The sequence below is a fragment of the Macrobrachium rosenbergii genome, chromosome 2, assembly GCF_040412425.1.
Source record: "Macrobrachium rosenbergii isolate ZJJX-2024 chromosome 2, ASM4041242v1, whole genome shotgun sequence".
In the NCBI taxonomy this organism is placed as follows: Eukaryota; Metazoa; Arthropoda; class Malacostraca; order Decapoda; family Palaemonidae; genus Macrobrachium; species Macrobrachium rosenbergii.
Window position 1 is genome coordinate 15,975,357 of NC_089742.1, and position 15,311 is coordinate 15,990,667.

Below are 15,311 nucleotides of genomic sequence, written 5' to 3' on the forward strand. Positions count from 1 at the left end.
AATGCACCCACGGTGGTTGGAAAGTTTAAGAAAAACATACTTTGTTAGCCCTTCATTTTCTATCTGGGAACAGAGACATAAACCAAGGAATCAGCAAATCAGGATAAATAGAGCAATGGCGAAGTACTGCCTGGAAATTTATCTGTCAATGGCAAATCTTTGTATTTTAGTCAATGTTCGAATCGTAAAATCCAAAGTTTGCTAGAGTGTAACTAAGCATACAACGTAAATGTGGAGAAAAACAAAAACTTTTAAGATATATAATCGCAAAATGCAAATTAAAGAGAAAATTTTGAAAATCTATTAAAAATAATAAAATACTGTGCAGGGTATTTTGTAAATATTCCTCATAAGTGACAGATATTTAGAAAATTAAGACAATATCCCAGTCTCTTTAAATCTTGTAGTAAGCAAGTTTCAAAACCAGATAATGAGATCGTATAAAATTAAGACATTTTCAAAAGGGGTAAGTGTAGGACTCGAGCCAATATATTTCGTAAATTTTTTATACTTTACATTTAAGTCATAGTAAGAAAATCAAAATACTTCGACGGTAGATAGTTTCCCATTAGGTAACTGATATAGGCATATGACTGGTATGTTGACGGAATACTCTCAATTGATCAACAATAAACTAGAATGTTGTGGACATGAGGACATTTTTTTAAATAAATTGCATTCTGTACATATAAATTTTCAATTTTTCTATGTTTGAAAGTATAATGTACACGATGTAAGTTTGGTATTCAGTAAAAGAGAGAACAGACTTGTTCAATATTCATTTTGCCAGCACTTTATTAACTATCTACAATATTCTTTAGAATAGATATGAACACTTAGATAGAGAAATATTATATAGAAATAAAAATACACATTGTATAGCCAAGATTAATTCTTAAAAAAATTAAAACTTTAGAATAATGACTTTTCTCAGATACTTAATGTTCACATTTTATGTGTATTAGAATATTTATATATATGATATCATGTACATATGAAGAGTTTAGCTTAGTTTTCATGCATTCATGAACTACAAAACAAAGGCATTAAAATAGAAAATAAAGAAATGCTTTCCTTACTATTCTAAAAATAAGATAAAATTATAAGAAATTAGATATATATAATATATAAGAATAAACGATAGTGTTATAAGAACTAGGTTGATTATAACATTAAATTTTTTAAAAATTCTATAGCATATGAAAACCATTGCTTTTCAACAACCATATTTAAAAAAAGAAAAAAAAAAATACTCAATACAAGTCCAACATATCAAAGCTATCTAAGTAATAGTCTTCTGGACTTCCATTGCTGAAATCCCAACAACTGCTATTTTCATCAACATAACTTCTTGTTCCGTTGTATATTTCATCTTCATGTATTTGATCAGTTACTTCATTCCCAAGTATTATCATGCCTGCATGACCCCACGGTGGTAAAGCATTACTCTTTTCATTCATATCCATACCATTTCTATTTGTTTGGTTAGGACTACCCATTTCATTCATTTCTAAGTCATCAAAAATACTGGATAGGTCGCAACATTGAAATTCGATTCCTACATGATACATTTCTACAGGTAATCCAAGATCTATATCTCTCTGAGAAACATCATTTTCAAGAAAGTGAGATGACTTATTGGCCTCTGTAATACACTGAAATTCGTTCTCGAATGTACTTTTCTGAGAAAATTCTTTACTTATAAAATCAGAAGGTGAAGGAGGTATCTCTAAGGATGACGACTCTAAAGTGGTTGCAGAATCGCCATTCCTAGTATTAGGATCGGTATTCTCATACGGAAATGGAGGCTCCTCCAACGGTTCCCCTTCTAGCAAGGCCCTTTCAGTCTCACTCAGGAGTGGACTCTCTAACATGGAATCTTCCAGGCAAGACCATAAGTCTGCACCCTCGATGGAAGGGCTAACTAACAATGGCCAATCAAGGAAATCCCATGAATTACCAGTCCCACTGAAAGGTGATGACATCTCATTGGTTTCACATTCCAAGGAAGGTTCCATTACAACAATCTCATTCTGAGGTAAAGTTCTCTCTTGTAACTCACCTTCTTGTGAGTTCTCTCGATATGCTGTCTCCAATGAATATAAAAACCCTTCTTGTGATATTTCTTCCAGAAAGGCCATTTGGTTTGTATCGCCTGATAAGGAGGGTCCTCCTAATGATGCACCTTCCCAAATCTCCTGTGCTTTTCCAATATCACTTGATGAAGCTCTCTTTAATGAAGCTTCATAATCCAAGGAGGCCCCTGGATTAGCAGCCTCACTTGAAAATAAAGTTCCCTCTAGGGATTCCCATTCCAGAAAGGCCTCTTGATCGACAATCTCGCTTAGTGATATGTCTAACATACCTTCCATGAATGGCTGTCGATTGGCAATTTCATTTGAATGTGAAGGTTCCTCTAACACTGGCAATTCAGAGGTAACTTTTTCATAACCAGACTCAGTACTTGATGATGACACCTCTAAGGTTTCAGATTCCAGTGAGATATTAACTTTATCGTTCTCACTATGAAATGTAGGTTTTTCATGTGATGATCCTATGCTAGGGACTCTTGGAAACGGAAGGTCAAATAAAGGTGAAAATCTGTGTAGCAATATTTCTTCCACATTGTTTGCTGTGCTGGCAGTATCATCTGGCGGTGGAGACACTCTTAATAATACATCTTCCCCTAAATCCGGTGGATTGACATTTTCACCCGAAGATGACGATAGCTCTGACGCTGAGTCATCTAGGAAGACATCGAGATTAGTACTCTCATTTGAAGATGATATTGCTAAAGTGGCATCATCCAAGAAGGCTCCTGGATTTTCTATCTCACCTAAAGATAAACTCTTGACAGGTAAGGCCTTTTCAAGGGAGGTCCTTGGATTACCAAATGGTGCTAACTCTGTTGACACCTTTGATTTTACAACATTTATCAAAGGTCCCACTTGATTATCTCCTTCCTGCAACACTTCTTGGTTGACAATCGCATTTTCAGGTGGACTGGTATACTTTTTATAACACATTTTCTTTTCATGTTTTTCTCCACAGACACCACAAATATACTCAAAATCGTTAAAGTGTACTTTACAGTGTTTTCTGAGATTATCAACTCGAAAAAATATTTTTCTGCAGACTTTGCAACTCACATTCCCCTCTCTAAAATGAGTCGATAAATGTCTTCTTAAGGACCAAGCACGAGTGAAGGATTTACCACATGATCTACAGATAAAAGGACCAGAATGAATAATTCGGTGCTCATCCAGATTTTCTACAGTTGAAAATGACTCCTTACACACTGTGCAGGCGAAGGGTTTTCTTTCTGGGTTAATGGCTTTAAAGCATTGCAAGCTTTGCCAGTTCGAGGATTCACTATCTAATGTCAGAATGGTATTATTGTTATCTGAATTCTTTTTCGAAATCCTTTCAGATGAGAAATTATTCTTGCAAGAGATGCATCGATCAGTCTCATTCCCACACTTGAGTAAATGTCTTTCCACTGCACCTTTATGGTAGAACAGACAGCGACACTTCTTGCATAAATAACAGACACTAGATAAAATATTAACTTTTAATACTTGGTCCTCACAGTGTTTCATTGTGCGAAATTTATAGTTACTGGAAGAACATCTGAAACAGAGAATTGATGTTAGGTAACTTAACGTAATGCCATTCTTAAAAGCAATCATAGTAATGGGTTAATGAAATAAAGGTTTTGATAAATTTATGTATCGTTTCTTATTCAAATGTAGTTTTTGTGACAGATAACAGGGTAGTTTAGTCGGTAGATCTAAAATCGTATGTATTACTGCTATAATATTATTAAAAGTTAAAACCGGTCTACTATAAAGGTTATTTTTAAGTGTAATTTATAAATTAAGTTTTCAAAATAACAAATTCCAAAAACTCATTTTGTTTTTTTAACGGATTGGGCATATTTACCGTACCACGTTGTCAGGTATAACTTTATCAAAGTTTGCTAACTGAACCATTATCTATGATCTATCTGTTTCTATGAGTTAATTAAAATCTGAAGGAAATATATGGGACTAAATAATAATAAAAAGAACACTACTGCCGCACATGAGTTTTAGATAAAATATTAATTTATTATCCAGAGATCAATATGAATTTTAAGCGTACTTTGAAATACAACACGATTAAGAAAGCACAAAACGTAAACCATATCTACAAAAATATGCTAAGGAAAGTATTTAGATACTTAGGAACATAAGTTAAACATTAATAACGCTATCAAAATGCTGCATTGGGAAACAAGATTAAATGCACTGCACCATAACTATTCAACAAGTTCCCCACCCCCTCCCCCAATCCCCTAACAATGAAATCCCAATGATATTTGGAAGGAAATAAAATTTATCTATTCAGAAACAGTAATGACTTTGAAAACTTGTGATTCAAGAAGGATCAAATGAAGGCATTGCCGGGTTTGAAAACTTGCCTACAGCTGTCGTTTGTCATTTAGTACATATACATGCATTGTCAAAATTCACAAAATGTATGATATTGAGTTATTTAAGGGTATGCTATACAGACATGTAAGTCAAGGTTAAAGACGGCAAATGCAGTAAAATTTAAAGGAAACGATAGTGTAAAAAAAACCAATTGCGGAATTCAACGAATGTTCTTACCAGATTTACGGATTCTCCTCTGAAAATTACAAGACACAAACACCTTCAGTTGTCCGGGACACCTAAGCTCACACTGTCAAGAAAACGAGATATCCTGCGAATGTTTAAAAGGCAATTATTGGAACTGGCCCTGGCATAGTAATTAGTCATTTTACTGAAACTGCGTGCATAGCCATTTTGAAGGAGGACAGTTGTTGGATTATAAAGAAAACGTTCTTGTTTCCTAGTTTATAGTTTGTAAACATTGTCTGGGTAAGTGTTTTTGTAGGTAAGTAATACTGATTGCTGTACAGTATTACTCGTTCAGTAGTTCATTCCTTATTCATGTAACTTGTGAGACAGAATATTACAACTGACTTTATGGACACATTTTCTACGCTAGATTTCATTGGTTTGTTCCAAGTAATGTAACAGACATTTACCAGTTGATATATTTCATACAATTTTTCACTTCAAAAACAATCTGTCCTCTTAAGTCTAATATACAATCGTTAAATATTTTCTTTGTTTATAATTTATCAAGAACTAAGTATATAAAGATGGAGATTTACGTTATCCATCTAACGGACAAAATTAAATAACTAAGTCCCAAATTCGATACAGATGAATGAATGAATTACGTTCATATAATTACTTACTGAATGAGTTAGATGTTGAATAAAAAATATTTGTGTTGATCACCAAAAATCATTGTACTTAATCGACTTTAAAACTATTATATCAGTTTCTAAAATGTTAATACAACCCCTTCTCCTTGTGACAGACGCAACTATAAATTTAACCCTTTTACACGGAGTAATAAGCAGTTTCTGTAAAAAAAAAAAAAAAAAAAACTATTACATGATAAGATCATCTGACTGTCATTAGAATACATACATTTTACGACATTTATGCGAAATATGTTATTTCGAAAATAGTTGAATGTACAAAAGCCAAAGAAAGCCAGTGATTATGATTAGTTGAAAATTATTAAGAAAAAACGAATATTCTTACTGTTCCTAATGTCAGATAGTTTGTACAAGCTGTTCATCTATACGAATAATAGCTGATTAAAAATAAATTATAAAGTTTTCACTTCTAGTGCTGCTACTATTCTCAAAACATTCACCGTGAAAACCTTTTGTATTATTTTAGTCAATAAATCACTAACGAAACTTTCAATTTAAAGATAATACATTTTTATTTCTCAACAAGGATAATCTGCAGTTAAGGGGATCCTGCTTGCAATTCAAACGGCCACGAGATATGTCTGCTCACTACACAATGGCAGTTCGTATGAAAAGTTTCACCTGTAATTTCCAAAGGCACGGCTTCTAACCAGGGAGGTTCAATTTCAACAGAGGCGGCAACATGAGCGTTACTAACCATGTATCTGTTGTACAAAGCATTGATTCCCATAGGAAAAACAGTGAAGGAAGACTAGCACTTCAAAGTTGTAGAAGTTATTAGTTGTTAGAATATAGTACGTTAGCCGAAAACTAAAGCAATAACTTTGCAATCGAAGAAAAGTTGTTATAAAGATAAAACATTATGGGCTATCAATTGCTATTTGTGCGTTCAACATGGTGTGGTAAAACATTATGGGCTATCAATTGCTATTTGTGCGTTCAACATGGTGTGGTAAAACAAACCATTCTCAGTATGAAAAGCCATAATTTAAAAGACAGTTAAGCTGATGGGAAATCGGCGGGTTTGGTAGCGTAAATGAAAATAAAATTAATTAAAAAATATTCATAGCATCATGAGTCTTCAAATGGAGAAACAAATTCACAGATCTGTATAGATAGCTTTCGGGAATCGGTTCGATTTCCCGTTTGGGAAGAGGAATCGAACAGATTTCCGAAAGCTATCTGTACATATCTATCTAAATATATGTACATTTACATGATTGTAGATTTGTTTCTCCAATCAAATTAATGTAAAAGGAAGCAAAGTTTAATGAAGCTTGTTTTGAGAGGTTTATGCAACAAAGGTCAGCTGGTATTGGTGTAGGCTGGGTAACGCTTCGGGGCATTGATGAGACTTCTACCAATGTAACGGGTATCGCGCATCTCAGACTGCAGATAATTGGCTTTGGTATTTCGGTTGAGGGCATGGGCTACATAAACGATACATACGAGGGGAATGAACCAAAATTGACATAGCAATGTTGCCCTCTTTTTGAATGTTAGATTTCTTAATAAACGAATGCCTTGTTGACACTAATCTATGAAGATGATGTATCTGATCTTGTTGAAAAGCACTAACAGACCTCCCCAGCCTCTTTCTCTGTCCTCAAGTTGAATAACTGCTGAAAAACCAGGAGACCATAATTTACTCGAGCTCAGAGGGCACTCGCTAATCTGAAGGCCTACAGTATAAAGTCTATAATTTTTAACTACGCTGTTCCCAGGAAAGAAATTGCGACAATTACTGTAATTTATTCTTGTTTTCAAGCATGAAGAACCAAGAAGCATTAGTCACCGACTCCTAAATGTTTTGAGACACAGCATTCAAAGCCGATGCTTCAAAAGGCTGTGATGAGCGAAATGACCGAATGATGTTCTCGGATTGACAAATTCTGACAACTGTTAAGAAATGGTGATCACGCAAAAAAAAAAAAAAAAAAACACTATGGCTGTTAGACTCCAGAAGATAATAACGATGTACCGGAATAAATTGTCTTCAACAACCTTGTATCATTATGGTAACGATAATTCTCAATCCACTGCTGTAAATGGAAGCAAATTTGCCACTTCTATTCCAACATTAAATATTTTAGGAATAAAATGCCTTCCCCTTAACATCTGACAGATTTTTAGGGCATGACATGAATTCTATGTTACCATCATTACACCTTCTGTCAAAGCAAACTCCATCGTTATAGTCTAGCTACGAAAGGTAGAGATTTTCCCCTAGCGGCGTTGACATGTTTCACATCTTGCCCAAGGAAGTATTTAATCCTGATCCAAAAAGGTACACTTTCAGGATTAACCTCGCGGTTAAGGTTAGTCCTGAGAATGAACGTATTCGAGGGTACTGTCCAGCTATTTGTTTTTACCAGTGGGTCCTGGATTTTAGTTACAAGTGACTTCTCTTTAAAGTAATGGATGCATGCATACATATTTATGTATGAACATGTATACCAACAAGGTAAATGTGTGTGTGTGTATATATATATATATATATATATATATATATATATATATATATATATATATACCAACAAGGTATAAGAAATGTGTGTGTGTCTGATATTGTGTATTTATATATATATATATATATATATATATATATATATATATATATATATATATATATATATATATATATATATATATATATATATATACACACACTTTTAATTATCTTTTGCACTGAGCGGTATGAAAAAATGTACAGCAAGGTCAAAGTATCATGTTCTGTTTTTTTTTTTTTCTTCTGTACGGACGAATGGAGGTAGGTGATAGATAATCCTCTTCTTACTGTGACCGGCAGTCACTTCACTTAATCATCCATACACGAGGAAATAGCAGAGCCGCTAAAAAAAGATGCCAAATCTACCAAATTACCACCGTTTTTCCTGGAAAGATTCAAGAGCATTAAGAAAATATGGCAGTAGTGCAAATCGCCGTCGAGTCTCAACCTTTCCATGCCAGACTACAGTCCAGAGAGATCTCCGTCTACGACCTCAAACCCTTACTGGCAATATTTTTATAAGCCTTTATTTAGACCGAGTACCAAACTTGGAGTCACCAAAAACTAGAATACCAAGAAAAGTTAAAAACTTGATATATAAATAATGTACTTAAGCCTTCAACTTTCCAACAATTGCAGCGATTGTTGGACCATTTAGATTAATTGTATAAGAGAGAGAGAGAGAGAGAGAGAGAGAGAGAGAGAGAGAGAGAGAGAGAGAGAGAGAGAGAGAGACTTCATTGTTTACAATATTACTTTTATATTGTGGTTGCCTAAGATTTACTTTTTGACGTTGACAGCAGAGTATTTTTCTGCTGTCAGTATCAACGTGTAAGTCAAGGTAAATTATTTTAACTGATCACAAAACAGGATTACATTATTAATTGCAGTCCGCACAATCAAAGTTAGTTTAACTTTCTGTAAGCTTATTGCTATGTTTTGATGAACAGAATGCTTTGCATGTTTTAATTTCTAAAGAGATTCTTGTAAGTTTTATAACTCCAGTCTAACATAGTTTGTCTGGTAACACTTGGTATTGCATAAATTTATGCGGGTCAGGCTAAGCAATACACGTTTAATCTTGAATGTGATTTTACATATACAGTAAATACTTTCAAAACAGTCATTAGACATTTTCTTACAGGATGCCTGATCAGCTGGGCTTGATTATTATAAGTATTTTGGGGGGTTTAATAATTTTGAAGTATTGATATTTGCAAACTTCCCATTTAATATGAATCCATAATACAGTGCTTAATTACTAATTTAGAGTAGTCATTTATCCTAACACTTGTATATCACTGAAGTGATAGCTATGATCTGCTGAAGTGTTAACAAGAAGCAGAGTTTAATGCGTTCAGATAGACCATTCACTTGATGTCATTAATGTTAATATGTTAAACTTATTCTTGTTGATATTCATTATATATATATATATATATATATATATATATATATATATATATATATATATATATATATATATATACACACACAACACATAACACATATACATATAATATATGCATATATACGTATATATGTATATGTATATATTATAAGGTTAATTGTTTACATTGTTAATAACAGATAATCATCCAAGCAAACAGTTTTTTCTACACTTCTGTAAGATGCCATTAATGTTCATATTTTCTGCATAGTACGTATGCATATGAAATCGTATTGAACACACGACTGAAGTGTGCAATTATCATTCACATAGTTCACAGACAGAAATGAAACAGGCAATGATAAAAGATAGGCTTTTCTCACTGTTATATGAGAAGAAATTACAGGAGTGCATTAAAAATACGATAATTAAACCAATTAGATATAATTCATTACCTAAAAACATGCAAACCATTAATATATTACTGGAAAATAATTTTAACATTTAAGAAATAGGACTAAGAATTTTTCAGTATTTATGAGCCAGTGCTTACAGCATACCTATAAACTATAATTATTAGAGCATTTGATCATTCACGTAAGTCTCACACAGAAATGTAGCAGGAACTAAAATGGCTCCTCTTACTATCATCTAAAATTACGTTCCAAAAGTTTATAAAAGATAAGATTAATAAAAGAAGTTAGATATATATTATCTAAAATTTACAAAACATGATTATATTCGTGGAAAATAATTCTTAATTGTTTATAAGCAATTAAAAAACAAATGAAACAGGAGAATATCCAAAAAGTCTTTCTTCATGTTATAAAAATGCATTTACAGCAGCTTGTGTCAGTAAGATATAATTAAAAGAGGTTACACGTATATTTTCTAAGAACATGCAAAATGTAAAAAATGTTATTTTCTAAGAACATAAATGTAAATATATATATATATATATATATATATATATATATATATATATATATATATATATATATATATATATATATATATATATATATATATATATATATCTTAAGTGAAGATTAATCTTAATTGAATGATAAAACTAAGAATTTTTGGTGTATGTTAGCCAGTACCTTCGACGCAATAGTTTTCAAGAAACATACTGATTTTCATTAGTAAGGGAACAATCTATTCATATAAGAATCTTAATGCTTCGAGGCTGTCCAAGTAGTAATCCTCAGGATTTTCATCGCTGATGTCCAAATTGTTGCTCTTTTCATAGAAATGGCTTTCCCTTCGATTGCACATTTCATTTTCGTATTTTCCATTAGTTAGTTCATTGTCAGTTATTAACATATCTGCTTGCTCACTCCGTAACGAAACGTTATCCCCTTCATTCGTAACTATGTCTGTGCTATCTTCTCGAGTTGGGCTTGACATTTCATCCATGTCTAAATCCCCAAACACATTATGCAGGTTGCAGTCTTCTAACTGGATTCCTAAATGATACATGCTGGCAGGAAGTTCAAGATTCATACGATTTTGGAGAACAGCATTTTCAGAAAAATAAGATTGATTATCAGTCTCTGAAATAAAGGGAAGTTTGCTCTCTGCCGCCTGGTTTAGAAGGGACCCACTGCTAGGTGATTCATTAAGTAAAGTAGACTTCTTTAGGGACGTCTTCATAATGGTTACTTGATCGGCAACTGATGTAATTTGTGCATGTTTATCATACTGTGCTCTTTCATGTATGACGCATGAATTAAGAATCTCACATGAAAATGTATTTTTTCCTATCAGTGCCTCTTCCAGGAAGGGCACATGATTTTCAGTCTCACTCGGGGATGGAGCCATTAACATCGAGCCTTCCAGGATGGACGATGGATTAACGACCTCAGTCGATGGTGTATCTAACAAGTGGTGTTCAAAACAAGCGATTGCATTATCAATTTCAGTTATAGTGGACGGTATTTCTAAGGTTTCACATCCCAGGGGCTTACCAAATTCAGCACCTATAATCTGAGATGAATCTCTCTCTGGTGCCTCGCCTTCTTGCGAGATCCTTGGACATGTAGTCTCAAAGGAAGAGGGGAATATTTGTGACGGTGCTCCTTCCAGATATAAAGTTTGGGGAGCAGTATCACTGGAAACCGAGGGATCTAACGAGGCCCTTTCCCAAGCATTCCGTGGATTGGCAGTTGCACTCGACGATGAAAGTTTCACTGTTGACGAGTCACCCAGGAAGGCACCTGGATTAGCGGTTTCACTCAAATGTGAAGCTCCCTCTGATGATACACCTTCAAGTGCGGCACACGAATTTGCAGTTATAAATAGAGGGATCTTTACCAACAATGCAACTTCCTGAAAAGTACTTGGATTGCCAGTTGTATGAAAAAATTGAGGCTTCGTAAATGCAATTAATTCATTTGGCGAACCTAACTTTGCATATGATAGCGATTGCTCCTTATGATAAGTTTCCTGTTGCAAGATTCCATTTGCATGCGAATTGACAGTTAATGGTATTTCACACATACGTGTGCTCTTCTTGTTCTTGTAGCACAAGTTCTTTTCATGATTCTCTCCGCATAGCCCACAAATATAATACACGTCTCGAAAGTGTACTTCACAGTGCCTTCTGAGAGCATCAATTCCGAACAATGCTCTACCGCACCTCCTGCACACCACGAGTCTACTTTTACAATATACTAATGAATGTTGTTTCATCCACCAAGCACTAGAAAAGGTTTTGCCACACGCCTTACACAAAAAACGACGAGCATGAATTTTCATGTGCTTTTTTAATTGTTGATCCAGTGGAAATGATTCCTTGCAGATTGGACAGACATATGAGTTGCTTCCTCCCTGATTGGCTTCATCACTCTGTGAACTTTGGCATTTTGACCATTCATTTCCATATGTCAAACGAATACGTTTGTTTTTTACGCTGTGTTGTGAAGGCTTCTTAAAAATCACATCTGATGGTTTTTTATTAAGTTCATTTCTGCACTTAGTTAATAAATGTTCTTCCGCAGACTCTTGGTCATAAAATACCCGACGACACTTCTTACATAAATGATAGACCCTAGATACAGGAAAACCTTTCATTTTTATTTCCTCGATGTGTTCCATGATGAGGAACTGAGAGATGTTAGAAGAATGCCTGAAATGGAAAACAGTTTATATATAATCTCAACATTTCCATGTCATAAGCTCTCTCTCTCTCTCTCTCTCTCTCTCTCTCTCTCACACACACACACACACACACACACACACACACAATCAGGGAAAGCATGAAAAAGAAGCAAACAATATTTTCATCGAAAATTATTTTTACATTTAACTACATACACATATGATCATATCTGTATAGTTAAAGATTTTTTTTTTTTTTTGGGGGGGACAGAGAACTTATTTAGCTAAAGAAAGAATTAAGTATTTACTAAGCCATTTTATTCATTCAGTATTGGAGTTGAACTGTGCACATTCTTGTGCAAAACACTCAAAATACTCAAAAGATGCAATAGATATTATATGTATTGCTCGTTGATGATTTAATTGCATTATATAACTGAAAAAATCTGCAAGGAATATAAGCAAACTATATGATTTCTAACAAGTAATCTAATCTGCAAAAAAGTAACTATTCTTTTTGATGCAAATTTTCGCAATGATCAAGTCAACATTTGGCATAGTACTACTTGGACTGTCCAGGCATAATTATTGTAGGTGTTATGCTATAATTATTTGGTCCAATTATTCGAAACCTTTCATGAAAGGTTACACAGAATATTTCTAGTAGATTCATTAAATGCGACAATAAAATAGTAATGAACCCGCAGAGAAAACGGCCTAGAGACCTGAACGGTATTTAAAAGATGAATTAAAAATTAAAATGAATCTTGTGAAAATTAAAGCCTTTTTGTTGTATCTAATAGAAGAATATGTAATAATTCTCCTAGCAAAGGACTTATCGGAGGTACATGGAACGGAGACGGTCGCACGAAGATGCAGTTTCTTAATTTAAATTTTTGGCTAAACAATGTAGAAAGGGGTGTATATAATGCAGTACTGGTGAGATCATTTGAGAAATTTATCGAGATAATAAGAAATGTACCGTCATTTGTTTATGTTTCAACTTCCATCCTCGAGGGGCTGATACCTAACATGGCACTCCAAGGAGCTTCCGCCGTGTTTGGTACCAGCCTCCCTGGGATGAATGTAAAAGCAAAAAAAAAAAAAAAAAGACGGTAAATTTTTCATTATCACGGCAGATTTCTCAGATTATCTCACCAGTACTGCATTATATACACCCTTTTCTAAATTGTTTAACCAATAATGATATTATTGAACTACATCTTCGTGCGGCCGTCTCCTTTACACTTCCCGCATAGAATCAGAGTAATATTCAGGACCTAGTCATCAATAAAGGCTATAGTTCAAAGTGAAGTGTTACAATATATGATACCTATAATGAGAACAATTGGGAGACAGAAAATAAAAGAAACAACCAAAACCTCCATAAATAAACTTACTCTCGAAGGGGAAAAAAAAGTGTAAATCTGTAAGGCAAACAGGCCAAAATACATGACACAACATGTAACGCTATAGGTGTTACTGACCAAAATCTACCTGCCCTTTCAGACTTCAAAAAAGCCTGATCTCATTTTTATTTATTACTAGCCTCTTCAAGTTTGTTAATTACAGAGCCTAACAATTATAGCTTCAAATATAACTTTCACATGGTTTCTTAATTTCATACTGGTGTGAAATATTTATTGTTCCAGTGAATAAGGTTTACTTTTTTCTATGCCGGTTTGTGAATTAAATTGTAAATTCTATTTAAGGTGGAAAGAGTAAATGGAAAACTTTCCTTAGACTTGAAAGATCAACAGCTAACTTTCCATTACAATATGTCGGTTGTTTTAGGAATGCAAGAATACTATAGGACTCTAGTTTCAAAAACCGCATCTTCAACATCCGAAAAAAACAAAAGTCAACAGGTAATGAGATAATCATCAATGTAATAAGAATTAGGTTGAAAAGGTTGAATTTCAACGTTGTGTCTTACAAACCAGCAAATGAAAGGCCTTCGTGAACTGCATCTATGGTTTAGTCATTTTGAAGAAAAAGAACTATTCCCTATATTGTAAACTAATATATAATAGTAAAATATGTCTTTGAGTGTTAAACTAGCAACATAAAATAAAAAATGAACAACAGCACCAACAAGTATTTTCCGAGAAAAACAGACCCAAAGACTCCCCAAGATAAAATGCCCCACTCTTCATACATGTAACCTTGAAAATAATCAGTATAACTGAGGAAAAATACTTACACTGAGTTCCTAGGTTCCAAATAATAAATTCTAGGAAGGAACCTTCAGGCATTCTAGGGAACTAAACTCACACTGGCATAGGAAACATCAAGTCAATCTGCTCGTAGATAATTGATGTAACTACCAAATGAATACTGGAAAGGTGATTGTAATGAAACTACGTGTATAACTACACCAAATGTAGCCAATTGTTAACAAAAATAGAAACTGGCATCGTTACCTAGTTTGTGTTTTTTTTTTTATACAAAACAATATCAGTGACTTTCTTGTTAAGCCTAAGCTTAACCGAAAGGACAATACGACGAAAATTTCTTTGAAGCTGACGTCTGAACAATATTTAATCAACATGATCCATAACGCTATTTAGTATGCAAAGAAAAATAATCTCCATACTTTATTTATTTATTTATTTATTTAGAGCAATGACTTGTAAAAAGTTTCTCATAAGTTGCTCCTAATACTCTCACGACTGAAGTTCCTACTGCACGACATCCTCTGGGAGTCTGTTCCAAAGTCCAGAGGCGTGGAGGACTAAAGGGCCTCTGGAACTGAGAAGTTCGACAGCGAGGCACATTAATGCATACTGGTGCTGCTGTACAGCAAATCTGGTTGCTCTCGTTAGATAGAGGGGATCAGGGATCAATAGTGAGTGTGAAAGATCTCTGTTGAAATACAACCTATGAAACAATAGCAGAAAAATAACGATTCTAAATTGTAAGTTAGCGTTCTGTATGAAGCCAACGGCGCGAAAACAAGAAATACCCCGTATTCTTTTAATCTCGTTCAT

At 33.9% G+C, this 15,311-nt stretch overlaps 2 protein-coding genes across 2 annotated transcripts; both read right to left on the reverse strand.

Moving 5' to 3' along the window:
* Positions 1-1,111: 1,111 nt before the first annotated feature.
* Positions 1,112-4,777, reverse strand: LOC136843808 (uncharacterized). The gene is made up of 2 exons (XM_067112567.1): positions 4,653-4,777; positions 1,112-3,630 (listed from the first exon to the last, which is right to left on the reverse strand). Exon 2 carries the CDS (start codon positions 3,597-3,599, stop codon positions 1,254-1,256), a length of 2,346 nt encoding a protein of 781 aa, XP_066968668.1. The 5' UTR covers positions 3,600-3,630; positions 4,653-4,777; the 3' UTR covers positions 1,112-1,253.
* A 5,467-nt stretch (positions 4,778-10,244) lies between these two features.
* Positions 10,245-14,638, reverse strand: LOC136843813 (uncharacterized). The gene is made up of 2 exons (XM_067112582.1): positions 14,525-14,638; positions 10,245-12,349 (listed from the first exon to the last, which is right to left on the reverse strand). Exon 2 carries the CDS (start codon positions 12,316-12,318, stop codon positions 10,378-10,380), a length of 1,941 nt encoding a protein of 646 aa, XP_066968683.1. The 5' UTR covers positions 12,319-12,349; positions 14,525-14,638; the 3' UTR covers positions 10,245-10,377.
* Between the last annotated feature and the right edge of the window lie 673 nt (positions 14,639-15,311).